At 47.3% G+C, this 16301-nt stretch overlaps 1 protein-coding gene across 1 annotated transcript in view; it reads left to right on the forward strand.

The window, feature by feature from the left end:
* Window positions 1-16301, forward strand: part of LOC140203676 (uncharacterized) — a 179094-nt gene that overhangs the window by 73947 nt on the left and 88846 nt on the right. The window contains 1 exon segment of the mRNA XM_072269724.1: window positions 727-1396. Within this exon segment, the coding sequence (XP_072125825.1) occupies window positions 727-1396 (670 nt within the window).

Consider the following 16301-nt stretch of genomic DNA (forward strand, 5'->3'; position numbering starts at 1 on the left):
CACACATTTTAATTCCACGTCCCATTCCCATTCTGACATGTCTATCCACGGCCTCCTCTACTGTAAAGATGAAGCCACACTCAGGTTGGAGGAACAACACCTTATATTCCGTCTGGGTAGCCTCCAACCTGATGGCATGGACATTGACTTCTCTAACTAACGCTAATGCCCCACTTCGTACCCCATCTATTATTTATTTATCTTTTATTATTATATATTTTTTTCTCTCTCTCCTTTTTCTCCCTCTGTCCCTCTCACTATACTCCTTGCCCATCCTCTGGGCTTTCCCCCCTCCCCCTTTCTTTCTCCCTAGGCCTCCTGTCCCATGATGCTCTCGTATCCCTTTTGCCAATCAGCTGTCCAGCTCTTGGCTCCATCCCTCCCCCTCCTGTCTTCTCCTATCATTTTGGATCTCCCCCTCCCCCTCCCACTTTCAAATCTCTTACTAACTCTTCCTTCAGTTAGTCCTGACGAAGGGTCTCGGCCTGAAACGTCGACTGCACCTCTTCCTACAGATGCTGCCTGGCCTGCTGCGTTCACCAGCAACTTTGATGTGTGTTGTTTCACTGTTATATCGCTTTCTGCCTGCAGGTGGGGATGAACCACCACACACTGTGAAAAATACTTGAATTTGTTAAGAAGTGCGAATGATTAAACTACAACTGTGGTATTACATTAATTCCTCTAATAACTTATAAAAGGTATTAAAATACAGGTTTCCAACAGGTGAGAAGCCCTGGAAATGCGGGGACTGCGGGAAGGGATTCAACTACGCTTCTCAGCTGGAAATCCATCGCCGTCGCCACACCAGGGAGCAGCCGTGGAAATGCGGGGACTGCGGGAAGGGATTCAGTTATCCGTCCCAGCTGGAAATCCACCGCCGCAGTCACACGGGGGAGAGGCCGTTCACCTGCTCCGAGTGCGGGAAGGGCTTCACCCACTCGTCCAGTCTCCTCACGCACCAGCGCGTTCACACCGCCGAGAGGCCGTTCACCTGCTCCGAGTGCGGGAAGGGCTTCACCCGCTCATGCCACCTTCTCAGGCACCACCAAGTTCACGCTGGGGAGAAACTGTTCACCTGCTCCGTGTGCGGGAAGGGCTTCACCCAGTCGTCCTGCCTGCTCAGGCACCAACGCGTCCACACCGGCGAGAAGCCCTTCGTTTGCATCCTGTGCGGAAGGGCCTTCAGCCAGACCTTCAATCTTCACGCTCACCAGCGGGTCCACACCGGGGAGCGGCCCTTCACCTGCTTCACCTGCGGGAAGGGGTTCACGCAGTCGTCCAACCTGCTCACCCACCAGCGAGTGCACACCGGGGAGAGGCCGTTCACCTGCGCCGACTGTGGGAAGGGCTTCGGCGGGCTGTCTAGTCTGCGGAAACACCGGCTAATCCACCAGTGACCGCACGCGTTGGGATGCCCTGGTGTTGGTCGTAACTAGGCTTGGTCCAGGTGCACTCTCACCTGGGTTGTTCCTGCTGACTCTCACAGCCATGTCCATTGGACTAGAATTTAATTGTTTTAGATACACGTCAATTAAATCAGCTTGACATTTGACACACACTCTATCTATTTATAGACAATAGGTGCAGGAGTAGGCCATTCAGCCCTTTGAGCCAGCACCACCATTCACTGTGATCATGGCTGATCATCCACAATCAGTACCCTTTTCCTGCCTTCTCCCCATATCCCTTCACTCCGCTATCTTTAAGAGCTCTATCTAACTCTTTTTTGAAAGAATCCAGAGAATTGGCCTCCACTGCCTTCTGAGGCAGAGCATTCCACAGATCCACAACCCTCTGTGTGAAAAAGTTTTTCCTAAACTCCGTTCTAAATGGCGTACCCCTTATTCTTAAACTATCTGATATCTAGGACTGTCTTCAGTGGAAATGTAAAATGATAGGGGATGATTTCAGCCACGGGCAACACCTACAAGGTGCTGGGGAAGTTCTGCAGATTGGGCAGCATCCATGGAGGGAAATGATAGCGTCCCTGATGAAGAGTCTCAGCCTGAAATATCACCTGTTTATTCCCCTCCATAGATGCTGCCTGACCCGCACAGTTCCTCCAGAATTCTGTGGGTGTTGCTCCAGATTTCCAGCATCTGCAGTTTCCTTTGTACCTCGGTATCAGCCAGGTGTGTAGCTTATACTTTATACTTTATTGTACTTTATACTTTATAGTCGCCAAACAATTGGTACTAGAACGTACAATCATCACAGCGATATTTGATTCTCCGCTTCCCACTCCCTTGATTGCAAATATTAAATATTAAAAATATAAAAAATAGTTAAAATTAGTAAATATTAAGAATTTATTGTCGCATTGGAGACTGTTCAGCCCGTCGGACCAATGCTAGCTCCCAGCAGAATCATCCCATTGGTCCCATTCTGCCCCTCCTTACCGCACGGTATCCCTGCAGCTTTCTCACATGCCCTTCACCTCCTGTTTGATCCTTTCTGCCGCTCACCTACACTCAGGAGATTTTAAGGATGTCAGTTAACTTCCTGGCGTAACTTTGGGTCAATGGGAAGGAACTGGAGGAAATCTGGGGGCTGGGATGGTGGTGGGGGGTGAAATTATTGCCATTATTGGAGAGAACATGCACAGATCAGGATTGAAGTTGGATTCGTGGAACATTACAGTAGAGTACAGGCTCTTCAGCTCTTGATGTTGGATAGAAACAAGTATGGGTTTGTGTCTGTCTGTCGGATTTGTGGCACTGAACCTGTTATCTCGCTGCCTGTGCACTTGAAATCCAGAGGCAATGCCCAGTCTTGCTGGGAGCTCTCCATCACTGGTAGGGTTGGGTTGAGGGGAGGGTGTTGGTTGGGATTACAGTGCAGTTTCAGCAACTGCTGATCTTCAATAGGGATTGCGCAGCGAAGATTGGAAGACAGGGGAAAGGCTGGAGGCTGCTTGCAAATTATTTTGTTCCTAGCTTGGTAAACACTGATTTTGAAATGCACAGACCTATTATGATCTTGTCTTAAGAGTTCTGCAAAAGGTGGGACTTAGTCATTTAAGTGGTTTAAAGAGGTGGTCAGCACCCTGCAGGTCAGGGATTCACTGCATTCTGTGAACTGCTGCCTGCTCAGGAACAATTCAGTGCTCCCTGCAGTCTGTCAACGTTTGCTGGTCCACACAAGTAGACCTCAAGGCTTCTGCCCAAACTACTTTGCTCTCAGACACACCCTTAGAGCCTGGTTAAGAGAGCGACAGAAGGAAGATAGATGGGAGGGGCAGAAACAGGGTGGCCACATGTGCCCAGCATCTTGGGAGAGAGTGAGCAACCACACAAGGCACGTGTCTCCTGGAGAAGGTCCTTCAATGCGGGCATGATGAGACAAGATGAAAGGAGGAGAGAAGCAGGTTTGGAGTGAATTAGACCAAGAGACATAGGAGGAGTATTGGACCATTGGATCTTCACCATTCCAGCATGGCTGATTTATTATCCTCTCAACCCCGTTCTCCTGTCTTCTCACCTTTTATGCCCTCACTATTCAGCCTCTGTTTTAAGTACACTCAATGACCTGGTGTCTACAGCCACCTGTGGCAATGAATTCCACATTTTCACCATCCTCCGTTAAGATAATTCCTCTTCAACTCTGTTTTAAAGGGAAGTCCTTCTTTTCTGAGCTGTGCTCTCTAGTCTCGGATGCCCCCCCCCCCCCCCACTATAGGAAACATCCACTCTATCTCGACCTTTCACTATTGGATAGGTTTCAATGAGATCCCCTTATTCTTCTAAACTCCAGTGAGTACACAGGCTCAGAGTCATCAAACGCTCCTCACACGTTAACCTTTCCATTTCCGGAATCATTCTCCTGAACCTCCTCTGGGCTCTCTCCAATGCCAGCACATCCTTTCTTGAATAAGGGATGCAAAATTGCTCACAATTAATGCAAGTGCTGCCTGTCCAAAGCCTTACAGAGTCTCAGCGTTACATCCTTACCTTTGTATTCTGGAAAGCTTTGCAGAGGAAAAGGAGAGGATTGAAGAGTGAGACTGATGAGGGGAACACTATAGGGTGTCATTTGGCACACAAAGTCAATGCCAGCCCTAAAAGTAATTCCATTCTGCACTTCCCTCCCTGCTCCCTCACATGCCTACCCATCAACCCAATGCTGCCCTAACTTTCCCAGCAGTAACCTACACCAGGGTCATTTTACAGTAACCGCTGAATGTACGGCAGGTCTTCGGGGGGTGAAAGACAGCCGGTGCTCACTGCAAAACATAAACAACAAGAGCATCCACTCGAGGAGGACCCAGAGGCATGATCATGTGCAGGTCACTGGAGCTGGGAGGTGGTGCCCATGTGAAAAGATGAGGGGAAAGTAAGGAAAATGAGGAAGAAGAAAAATAAAGATGCTTTCTAAAATCATACTGAATATAGCACCTGCGTTTTCCACAGCAGAGGGCCACAACTCACAGAATATCAGGCTGGTGCTAATTGGAGACAAAAATCTAAAATGATGAGATTTATCCACAGGCGTGACAAGTAGTCTTCCACGGGACACTGAGTTCCAAAGGATGGTGAATGAAGGATATCTTTCCTTCACCTATGCCTTCCTGTTTGCTGGTTTGATTTATCATTTTAAATATTCAGTTCATCCATATCTGTGCAGGAATTTAACTGTGACTATTTCTGGAGGAGCAGATGAAACACACTCGGATCAGACACCTACCTCTTTCATTCCAGAGCCCCCCCCCCCACCAGTTTGAGTGGGACCTGAATGGCACTGTGATTGAGGACACGAGGTGAAACAGGGATAACATCCCTCAAGCGGTACTGGTGGTCAATATCTGTCTGAAGGAGAATAAGTGTAACGTTCGGTTGTCTGCCTCCAGTTATTCCCTCCCCTGTTATGGCTGGAACATGGAGGAGAAGCAACAACATTCAAACTACATTTGGATAACTACCTGGATAGGAGAGGTTTAGAGAGCTCTGGGCCAATTATGGACACAATGGTAGGCAAGTTTCCTTGCTGTTTATTCCATCAGTCTATTGCACACATGCATGCACACGTACATATTTGCCATTAAAATAGTTACTCTAGGTGGGAGCTTCGATTTGTAATCCCTCCACCCGCAGACACCACTGACCTCATGTAATAAAGCACCGAATTAGTTGCAAAGGAAGTGTCTTGACTGCACTGGCCATGATCAAACTGAATTGTACAGTCTATACACAGCCAATTCCTATCTGCGTCTTTAATGTTGCTCTGTGATTTTTGATACAAATAAGTTTGAAGTGATGTATTTTGGAACATCAAACCACTATTCTACTGTAAATGGTAAGTCACTACAGAGTGTAATGGCAAAGAGGGGCCTTGGAACGCCAGTGTGAAGATTGTTGAATGCAGTGTCACGGGTAAACAGTGCGGTGAAGAAAGCTATTTAGCACGCTGGTGCTCATCAGTTGAGGAGTGCGGACGTTGTGTTGCAGTTGCTAGTGAGGCTGCACGAAATGAATAGTGTACAGTTTTCATCATCCTGCTATAGGAAAGATGTGATTGAACTCGAAAAGGCATAGAAGAGATTTACGAGGATGTTGCCAAGACTGGAGAGCCTGAGTTAGAAGGAGAGTTTGGCCAGGCTTGGCCTTTATTCCTTGGAATGTGAGAGTACGAGGGGTGACCGTTCAGAAATGTTTATAATTATAAGAGGTTTAGGTAACAGACTTTTCCCGTGGGAATGGGAGTCCAGAACTAGCATAGAGTGACGGTGAGAGAGGGAAGGCTGAAAATGTATCCGAGGGTTATTTTATCCGCACGGGGTGATGAGTGTATGGAACAAGCTGTCAGAGGAATGGGCTGATTAGTATAATTTAAGATACATTTAGATGTGTTGGGCACGTGGCCAAGTGGTTAACTTGTTCGTCTAGTGATCTGAAGGTCGCTAGTTCGAGCCTCAGCTGTGGCAGCGTGTTGTGTCTTTGAGCAAGGCACTTAACCACACATTGCTCTAGTGTCTGTGCGAGGAGTGGCGCCCCACACAGACTTCCAATCTGCACCTTGTAAGGCATGAAAATGCCCGACGCAGGCCTCTCATGGTCTGAGTTGACGGCCCTCCCCCTTAGATATGGAGGGAAGGGTCAATTTTGGGATTAACTGGGTGGACAGCGTGGTCGGCATGGACTTTTTGGGCCGAAGGGCCTACATCCCGTGGTATTGCTCTCCGACTCTGAAGTGGGTCATTCTTCTCCCAGGAAAGGAGCAGTGAAATCAAAATTAAAACACGTAAACACGTTTTGTTTTAACAAGCTGAGAATTACAAGTTCTTTGTCGAGTGGCCTTTCCTGCCAAGTGGAAGTGCCCCAGTTTAAACAGATTGTTCATTTCCATTTTTCTCCATGAACACAATCAGAAAGACTTAACTGGGTCTGGGTTTGATTTTCGTAGATCTGTTTGAAAGACTGTGTCTAAGTGTAATATCTTACTTTATTATAGAGAGCCACGTGCATTTTTACTGTGATCAACTAAATTAAATAAAGCACTTTATTGGAGCAAAGTTTTGTCAAGTGGACTAACACACAAAACTCTGGAAAATCTCAGCAGGTCAGGCAGCAAATGTAAAGTCAACATTTTGGCTGAGACCCTTTGTCATCCATCGTTCCTTCCGCGGACAGGGTTAACGAATGAGGAGTTTAATGGCTCTGGGCCTGTACTCACTGGAGTTTCGAAGAATGAGGGGGGATCTCATTGAAACCTATTGAAGATTGAAAGGCCTAGGTGGAATGGACATAGAGGGTATGTTTCCTATCGTGGTGTCTCAGGACCAGAGGGCACTGCCTCAAAATACCGGGCATTCCTTTAGATTAGAGATGAGGAGGAATTTCTTCAGCCAGAGGGTGGTGGATCCGTGGAATTCATTGCCACAGACGGCTGTGGGGGTCAAGTCACTGGGTATATTTAAAGTGGAAGTTGACAGGTTCTTGATTAGTCAGGGCATCAAAGGTTACGCGAAGAAGGCAGAGAATGGAGTTGAGAGGGATAGTAAATAAGCCATGGCGGAATGATGCAGCAGACTCGATGGGCTGAATGGTCTCGTTCTTCTCCTGTGTCTTAAGGCTAACTGAGGGAGATCTACACTGCAAACTGACCCATGTGTACTGCAGAGCTGGGAGCATCAAGCTGGTGGACATACGGGAGAGAGGAGAGGTGTTAGGGTGGAATGGGAGAGATGGTAATGCTCTGAGAGCTGGGAGCGGCAGAACGGGCTCATTCCCTCATCTTAAATGTGTGTCTGAGAGAAACTTTAGTCAGTGGCGGACTCCTACCTGATGCCAAGCTCTGGGAACGGTTCTTGACCCACTGTGTTCACTGATCTACGCTGCTATTCAACACTCCCATGTCTCCAATGCGATGAGCACAGCCTAATGTTATGACTGTGGGAAACACGACAGGAATCAGGGATTTGATGAAAAACCAAGGGGAGGGGAGTACAGGGTAGTGCAGGGTAGTCTCTTTACACTGGCAGTTGTAAGAATGGAGTACAATTCTCTCTGCTGATGTAAGGGTATGTGTGGTGCAGGTATGTTCTCCCCACAACCACACGTGTACCCCCTAATTCCTCCCACATTCCAAAGACGTACGGCTAGGGTCGGTGAGTTGTGGGTGTGCTGCGTTGGCGCTGGAAGCGTGGCAACACTTGCGGGCTGCCCAGCACAATCCCCGCTGTTCCAGTTGATGCTTCCATCACATTTCACTGTATACTACACGGAGCAAAGAAAGCTAATCGAAGATCGTTACTCTTTACCTGTGAGCTGGCACTGCAGAGAGCCCCGAGCATTCCTGCAGCTTATTCTGGAGGAGATGTTGACTCGACTCATTCAGCAATGCAAGGGAAACCCCACACCCCGAAGGAACAGGGTTCAGTCTGGGATCCCTGACTGATTCACACTGGGGTGAGGTTGCTCCCTTGCTCTGTGTATAGGGAGGGTCCACTCAGTCGCTCAACTTCTGACACATTAACTCCAGCATTGAAGTTTACCCTATAACTGAAATTTGAGTCATTGAAAGGAAAAATGCAAATTGGTCCCTGCCTTTTCAGGACTGCAGATAAAGTTGTAAATGTTTAAAGCTGTTCGATCACTTCTGCACATTCAGCTCCCAAGCAGCCATGGAAAACTGCCGTCACCCAGTCACAAGGCAGAGAATCCCTATTTAAGTACCTCAGGGATGAAGTTATCAGTTCCATTTTTCCTTGGGAGACATGGGAGACCATACGACCCATTAAGTCCAAGCCAGCTAAAGGAAATCCCATTCCCCAACTAACTTTTCTTGGAACTTATTCTCTTTCCCCATAATCTCATTGATTTCTGCTAGATCCTGTCACCCACCTGCTAATCAGGGAGAATTTATAGTGGCCAGTTAATGTACTGGCCTACGTGGCAAGACATTGGAGCAGCCGGAAGAAACCCACACAGTTACAGGGAGAAGGTGCAGACAAGCCAGAGGTCGGGGTTGAGCCTGGGTCGCTGGAGCCGTGTATTCCCGTACCTTCAACAAATTCTTGTGGAAATAAATGTCTACTTACGCGTTTAAATATCCAATTTCTAAATGTTCATTCGACAATGGGAAAAATATCGTAAATGAAGAAGACATCAAATGGAAAGGGATTGTAACCTGTAACTGAGCCATCTCACGTTCATCTTAAACAGCTTCTGACAAGGGACATGTTGGAAACAAAGGAATTTCTGCAGCCAATGGCCGCAGAAGATGTACTGAATCTTTCCATTTCCTCCTTCCCGTCACAAATTAATTTGTAGTTGAGCCTTTCAACCACAGAATCTGACGAGGTGTGAGGGAGAGAGAAAAGTCAAAAGCCCCGCCATCTACTTTGGCATGACCTTGGCAGCTTGTGGTCGATCTGCACTGCACTTTCTCTGTCACTGTAACACTTTATTCTGCAGTCTGTCACTGGTTCTCCCTTGTACAAACTTGATTTACTTGATTAGTACGACGCTTACCACTGTGTTGAGGTCCAGACCTGTACCATGTACCTACTTGAGGCTAATGCTTTGAAGCAGTGCTGAGGTGACATCTTTCAGAAGAGCCTTTGAATCGAGGCTCTATCTGATGTTCCAGTTGGACACACACATTATGAAGGTTTTCTGAGGAGTTATCCACCAGTGTTGGCGTGGTTAAGTGGTTAAGGCATTCGTCTAGTGATCTGAAGGTCGCTAGTTCGAGCCTTGGCTGAGGCAGCATGTCGAGTCCTTGAGCAAGGCAGTTAACCACACATTGCTCTGCGATGACACCGGTGCCAAGCTGTATGGGTCCTAGTGCCCTTCCCTTGGACAACATCGGTGTCGTGGAGAGGGGAGACTTGCAGCATGGGCTACTACTCGTCTTCCATACGACCTTGCCCTGGAAACCCTCCAAGGCGCAAATCCATGGTCTCATGAGAGTAACAGATGCCTATAATCCACCAGTCCTTGTCAGACACCAACCCTAAAGCAGATTATGTTTACACATATGGTGTGTGGGAGCGTGTTCTGTCGAAGTTTGTTGCTTGCGATGTTTCAATAGAAGCATCGGTGGGTATAAAGACATTTGGTCCCCAAAGCGTACAGCTCTCACTGAAACTGTTACTTGGGCGATCCTTAACCAGCCCGCCATCGGTCCCAAGCAACACACTGCTGGTGAACGCAGCAGGCCAGGCAGCATCTCTAGGAAGAGGTACAGTCGACGTTTCAGGCCGAGACCCTTCGTCAGGACTAACTGGAGGAAGAGCTAGTAAGAGATTTGAAAGTGGGAGGGGAAGGGGGAGATCCAAAATGATAGGAGAAGACCGGAGGGGGAGGGATGGAGCCAAGAGCTGGACAGCTGATTGGCAAAAGGGATATGAGAGGATCACGGGACAGGAGGCCCAGGGAGAAGGAAAGGGGGGCGGGGGGAATCCAGAGGATGGGCAAGGGGTATAGTCAGAGGGATAGAGGGAGAAAAAGGAGAGAGAGGGAAAGAATGTGTGTATAAAAATAAATAACGGATGGGGTACGAGGGGGAGGTGGGGCATTAGCGGAAGTTTAAGAAGTCAATGTTCATGCCATCAGGTTGGAGGCTACCCAGACGGAATATAAGGTGTTGTTCCTCCAACCCGAGTGTGGCTTCATCTTTACAGTAGAGGAGGCCACGGATAGACATATCGGAATGGGAATGGGACGTGGAATTAAAATGTGTGGCCACTGGGAAATCCTGCTTTCTCTGGCGGACAGAGCGTAGGTGTTCAGCAAAGCGGTCTCCCAGTCTGCGTCGGGTCTCGCCAATATATAAAAGGCCACATCGGGAGCACCGGACGCAGTATATCACCCCAGCCGACTCACAGGTGAAGTGATGCAACTACTAGAGCAATGTCTTTTCAAACCCTGGGATATCAGGTTTCAGCTACGGGAGGCTTCCCTGGTTTTACTCCTTTCTGTTTCTCCAGTACCTAATTGTTTGTTTCATTAGCAAACATGGAGCTTAGAAAAATAGAGGGCTATGGGTGAAGCCTAGGTAGTCTAAGGTAGGGACATGTTCGGCACAGCTTTGTGGGCCAAAGGGCCTGTATTGTGCTGTATGTTTTCTATGTTACTATTAAGATCCTTCCTGCCTTTAGATCTTAACCACCCCTCCACCTACTGTATTAACTCGCCCCTTTATGGACACTTTCTTAGTTCTCTCCATCGCCTCTCCCCTGTAAAGGAAAACACATTTGTATTCCTACTTCTGCTAGAAAGATCGTTGACCTAAAAAGCATCAGCTACCTCTCTCTCCAGCGTGGCTGCCCGACTTGTCAAGTCATAGAGCACCACAGCGCAGAAAGAGGTCCCCCAGCCCACCTAGTCGGTGCCGAACTGTTACCCCATCGACCCCCACCTCCATATCCCTCCCATCCACAGACATTGAAATCGGACCCACATCCATCACGTCCACTGGCAGCCCGTTCCACACTCTCACTACCCTCTGAGTGAAGAAATTCCCTCTCGGCTTCCCCGTAAGTATTTCACCTTTCACCCTTAACCTATGACCTCTAGTTCTCGTCTCACCCAATTGCAGTGGGGGAAAAAAGCCTGCTTGCATTTACCCTATCTATACCTCTCATGGTTTTGTAGTCCTCTATCAAATCTCTTCTCATTCTTCTAGTAAAGTCCTAACCCATTCCACTTTTCCCTATTAACCCAGGGCCTCAGATCCCCGCGGTCCTCGTTAATGTTCCTGCGCCCTTGTCCCGAGCACTTTCTGTTATGATAACAGTGCAGAGGCATCCATGCACTTGGGAGCTGAGGCGAAGGATCAAGAAGAGAGTGAAGAGCACAAGTGGAGGGAATTGGAGACGGAAGGGTTTAGGTGAAGGTTGTTGCCACCATGAAAATGTCCGTTGCTTTGGTTGTTCCTGAACCTCCGTTCCTTCTCTCCCCACTGAGGTCAGAGCATCCTGGAGGCTCAGATCAGACCAGGTACTGATGTTTAAAATTCAGAACATCTCAGCGGAAGCTGCTGCTAGCTTCTAGTCGTCCACCCTAGAAACAGCCCATCGAGTGTACGCTTACCATTAGTAACCCTGCACTCTCCCCATGTTCAAATTCCAAGACTGCAATTTATTTGTCACGTGTAGGAAAAGCGAGGAGGTCCTGAAGAGAGAATTTGGGGGAGTTAAGTAGGTCAGAAAGCTGAAAAGCAGGACCCCCAGGGTAGCAATCTCGGGATTACCGCCTGTGCCACGCACCGGTGAGGGTAAGCATAGGATAACTTGGCAGGCAAACGCGCGGCTGAGAAACTGGTGCAGGGTGCAGGGTTTCATATTTCTGGATCTTTGGGATCTCCTCTGGGGAAGGTATGACCTGTACACAAGGGACAGTTTACGGGGACCAATATCCTTGCTTTGTTAGAGCTGTTGGGGAGGGTTTAAACTAATTTGGCAGGGGAGTGTTAGGTTTGTTAGAGCTGTTGGGGAGGGTTTAAACTAATTTGGCAGGGGAGTGGGAACCAGAGTGATAGAGCTGAGGACAGAGCTGTTTACAAACAGTGACAGTGTGTAGTGAGACTGGCGGGAAGGACGGGCAGATGATAGGGCAAAATTGCAGTCAGTGGGATGAGCTGCAGTGCGAAAGAGGGGCAAAACTGAAAAGGGAGACGAATACAGGATTGAAGATGTTATAATTGAATTTGGGGAAAAGAGGGGAAGACGGAGGGGGAGGGAGGAGAGGAATAAATATATATTTTCTGGAACACGCACCGCAAGGACTCGCCATTCAAGACAGCAGCTCACCAGCGCCACCTTGAGGATGTTTAGGGACTGGCGATTAAATGCTGGTTCAGACTAAAAAACCCACATCCCTTGAATGAATCGAAATCTGGAGAGTTACACTGTCAGAGACCGATCAAAAACACGGTCCATTTTGATAACACAGTACAGGAATTTTTTAATAATCATCATGGATGCAATGTTGAACTATCCTAAGTGATTGTAAATTTTCAAGACAACTATTAGATCACAGTGGGACCATGAAAATTGAACCTTGGAATACTGTACACGAACAAAAGCTAGCTGCTTCATTCTGCACGGCTGACGTGACCTAATAATGGTCCTTGCTGGAGCCAATGCCATTTGATACAAATTAATCTGAAATCAACTAACTGTACATCATTGCTCTGCATATTCAGATTTATTTCTCACATCTACATCAAAACATTTCAGTGAAACTGACCCCAATCAGTGCAGATTGGCAACAACATCTCCTCCACAATCTCCATCAGCACAGGTTGCACCACAAGGCTGTCGACCCTGCTCTACTCACTTGACACATATGACTGTGAGGCTAAGTTCAGCTCCAAAATGATCATTAAGTTTACTGACAACACCACTGTTGGATCAGAGGTGGTGGCAAATCAGCAACTTGGAGGGAGATTAAAGACCAGATTGACTGGTGCCACAGGACAACCTCCCACTTAATGTCAGTAAAACCAAGGAGCTGTTTGTCGACTACAGGAGCAGGAAACTGGAGGTCCATGAGCCCGTCCTCATCGGGGGATCAGAGGTGGAGAGGCTCGGTAACTTTAAATTAATTGGCGTTATAATTTCGAAGGATCTGCCCTGGGTCCAACACATAGGTGCCATTACAAAGAAAGCATGGCAATGCCTCTACTTTCTTAAAAGTTTGCAAAGATCCAGCAAACTTTGACAAACTTCCAGAGATACACAGTGGAGAGTATACTGACCAGTTACATCACAGCCAGGTATGGAAACAATAATGTTTTGTGAACAAAAAGCCTACCAAAGGTAGTAGGTGAAGCCTAGTCCAGCACAGTTGATGCCTTTGCCACCATTGAGAACATCTATATGGGGCACTGCCACAGGAGAGCAGCGTCTGTCATCAAGGACCGAGGCAATGCTCTCTTCTTACTGCTGCGTCAGGAAGGAAGTACAAGAGCCTTAGGTCCCACACCACCAGGTTCATGAACAGTTATTGCCCTCAATCATCAGGCTCCTCACCCCAACATTGAACTGATTCCACAACCTACGGGCTCACTTCCAAGGGCTCTTCAACTTGTGTCTCAATATCTATTAGTGTTATTTTGTCTTTTTTTTTTAATTTGTAGAATTTGTTTTGTTTTTGCACATTGATTGGTTGTCCACCTTTGTCGGTTTCATCAATTCTATTGTGTTTCTTTGTATTTACGGTGAATGCTCGCGAGGAAATGAATCTCAGGGTGACACGTATGCACTCTGATAAAAAATTCACTTTGGATTTACTGACCTGCTGAGTGTTGTGACACCACTCAACCAGTATATAGTGACTTTGATCATACTATTAACTTTGAAATGCACCATTTGCGTTAACAACCAACAGAGTCTCATGATGTGGTGAGGGCAGCAAGTGTTGCCACACATTCCGATGCCGACATAGCGTGCAATCCAAGAATTATGACTGGAAACTTTATTCTAACCAAGGCACTGGAGGGCCTCAACACTTAAGCAGCGACAATGGAGGGAAATAGACAATTGACCTATTGGGAATTACCTTTCACCTGGGCTCAACAGATCATTGAAAATATTTAAGATGGAGATAGGGAGCTGTTTTAAGTATTGTGAAATTGAAAGGGCGGGGGAATGGCACGGGAAAGGAATTGAGGCTGGTGTGGTTTGGCTGTGTCGTATTGAATGATGCTGCAGAGCTGGGGGGTCCTACTGATAGATCTCTGCTCCTATTTTCTTGTGTAATATATTTGCATAAATTGAGACCTGAAAGGAGAACAAAAATAGAAGTAATTTTCAGTCTCACAGATACCTGATGTGGCCTCCAGTGACCCACAGTTTTTGTTTATCACTGATTTCTGACCAGCCTGGCAGGAGCACCAGAGGCTGCAGAAGGGTTGGAGATTCAGCCAATTCCATCATGGGCACTCACTCCCCCCCCCCCCCCCATCAAGGACATCTTTAAAAGGTGGCATCCATCATGAAGGACCCTCACATCCAAGATATGCCCTCTTCTCATTACCACTATCAAGGTGGAGGCACAGGAGCCCGAAGACACATACTCAACGTTTTAGAAACAACTTTGTCCCCTCTGCCATTAGAACTCTGAACCCATGAACACTATCTCACTATTGTAACTCCACTTTTTAAAAAAGGAGGGAGAGAGAAACAGGGGAATTAAAGACCGGTTAGCCTAACGTCGGTGGTGGGGAAACTGCTGGAGTCAGTTATCAAGGATGTGATAACAGCACATTTGGAAAGCGGTGAAATGATCGGACAAAGTCAGCATGGATTTGTGAAGGAAAATCATGTCTGACGAATCTCATAGAATTTTTTGAGGATGTAACTAGTAGAGTGGATAGGGGGAGAACCAGTGGATGTGGTATATTTGGATTTTCAGAAGGCTTTTGACAAGGTCCCACACAGGAGATTAGTGTGCAAACTTAAAGCACATGGTATTGGGGGTAAGGTATTGGTGTGGGTGGAGAGTTGGTTAGCAGGCAGGAAGCAAAGAGTGGGAATAAACGGGACCTTTTCAGAATGGCAGGCGGTGACTAGTGGGGTACCGCGAGGCTCAGTGCTGGGACCCCAGTTGTTTACAATATATATTAATGACTTGGATGAGGGAATTAAATGCAGCATCTCCAAGTTTGCGGATGACATGAAGCTGGGTGGTGGTGTTGGCTGTGAGGAGGATGCTAAGAGGATGCAGGGTGACTTGGATAGGTTGGGTGAGTGGGCAAATTCATGGTAGATGCAATTAATGTGGATAAATGTGAAGTTATCCACTTTGGTGGCAAAAATAGGAAAACAGATTATTATCTGAATGGTGGCTGATTAGGAAAAGGGGAGGTGCAACGAGACCTGGGTGTCATTATACACCAGTCATTGAAAGTGGGCATGCAGGTACAGCAGGCGGTGAAAAAGGCGAATGGTATGCTGGCATTTATAGCGGGAGGATTCGAGTACAGGAGCAGGGAGGTACTACTGCAGTTTGTACAAGGCCTTGGTGAGACCACACCTGGAGTATTGTGTGCAGTTTTGGTTCCCTAATCTGAGGAAAGACATCCTTGCATAGAGGGAGTACAAAGAAGGTTCACCAGATTGATTCCTGGGATGGCAGGACTTTCATATGAAGAAAGACTGGATGAACTGGGCTTGTACTCGTTGGAATTTAGAAGATTGAGGGGGGATCTGATTGAAACATATAAGATCCTAAAGGGATTGGACAGGCTAGATGCAGGAAGATTGTTCCCGATGTTGGGGAAGTCCAGAACGAGGGGCCACAGTTTGAGGATAGAGGTGAAGCCTTTTAGGACCGAGATTAGGAAAAACTTCTTCACACAGAGAGTGGTGAATCTGTGGAATTCTCTGCCACAGGAAACAGTTGAGGCCAGTTCATTGGCTATATTTAAGAGGGAGTTAGATATGGCCCTTGTGGCTACGGGGGTCAGGGGGTATGGAGGGAAGGCTGGGACGGGGTTCTGAGTTGGATGATCAGCCATGATCATAATAAATGGCGGTGCAGGCTCGAAGGGCCGAATGGCCTACTCCTGCACCTATTTTCTATGTTTCTATGTTTCTATTTTGTTCTCTTTTTACTTATTTCTCATTTAAACTTATAGTATTATATATTTCACTGTACTTTTCCACAAAACAAATGTCGTAATATATTTCAGTGATAATAAACCTGATTCTGAAAGCGGCAGCAGACAAGGATAAGCATGGTCACAATAATACCCACAATCCCTCACGGCCCAGAAACTACCCTGGACACGACACTCTCGGAGACACCCATACACTCCTGGGGCTTCAACGGGGGAGGCCCAAGAAGCAC

Source organism: Mobula birostris, chromosome 10 (genome assembly GCF_030028105.1).
Source record: "Mobula birostris isolate sMobBir1 chromosome 10, sMobBir1.hap1, whole genome shotgun sequence".
Classification (NCBI taxonomy): Eukaryota; Metazoa; Chordata; class Chondrichthyes; order Myliobatiformes; family Myliobatidae; genus Mobula; species Mobula birostris.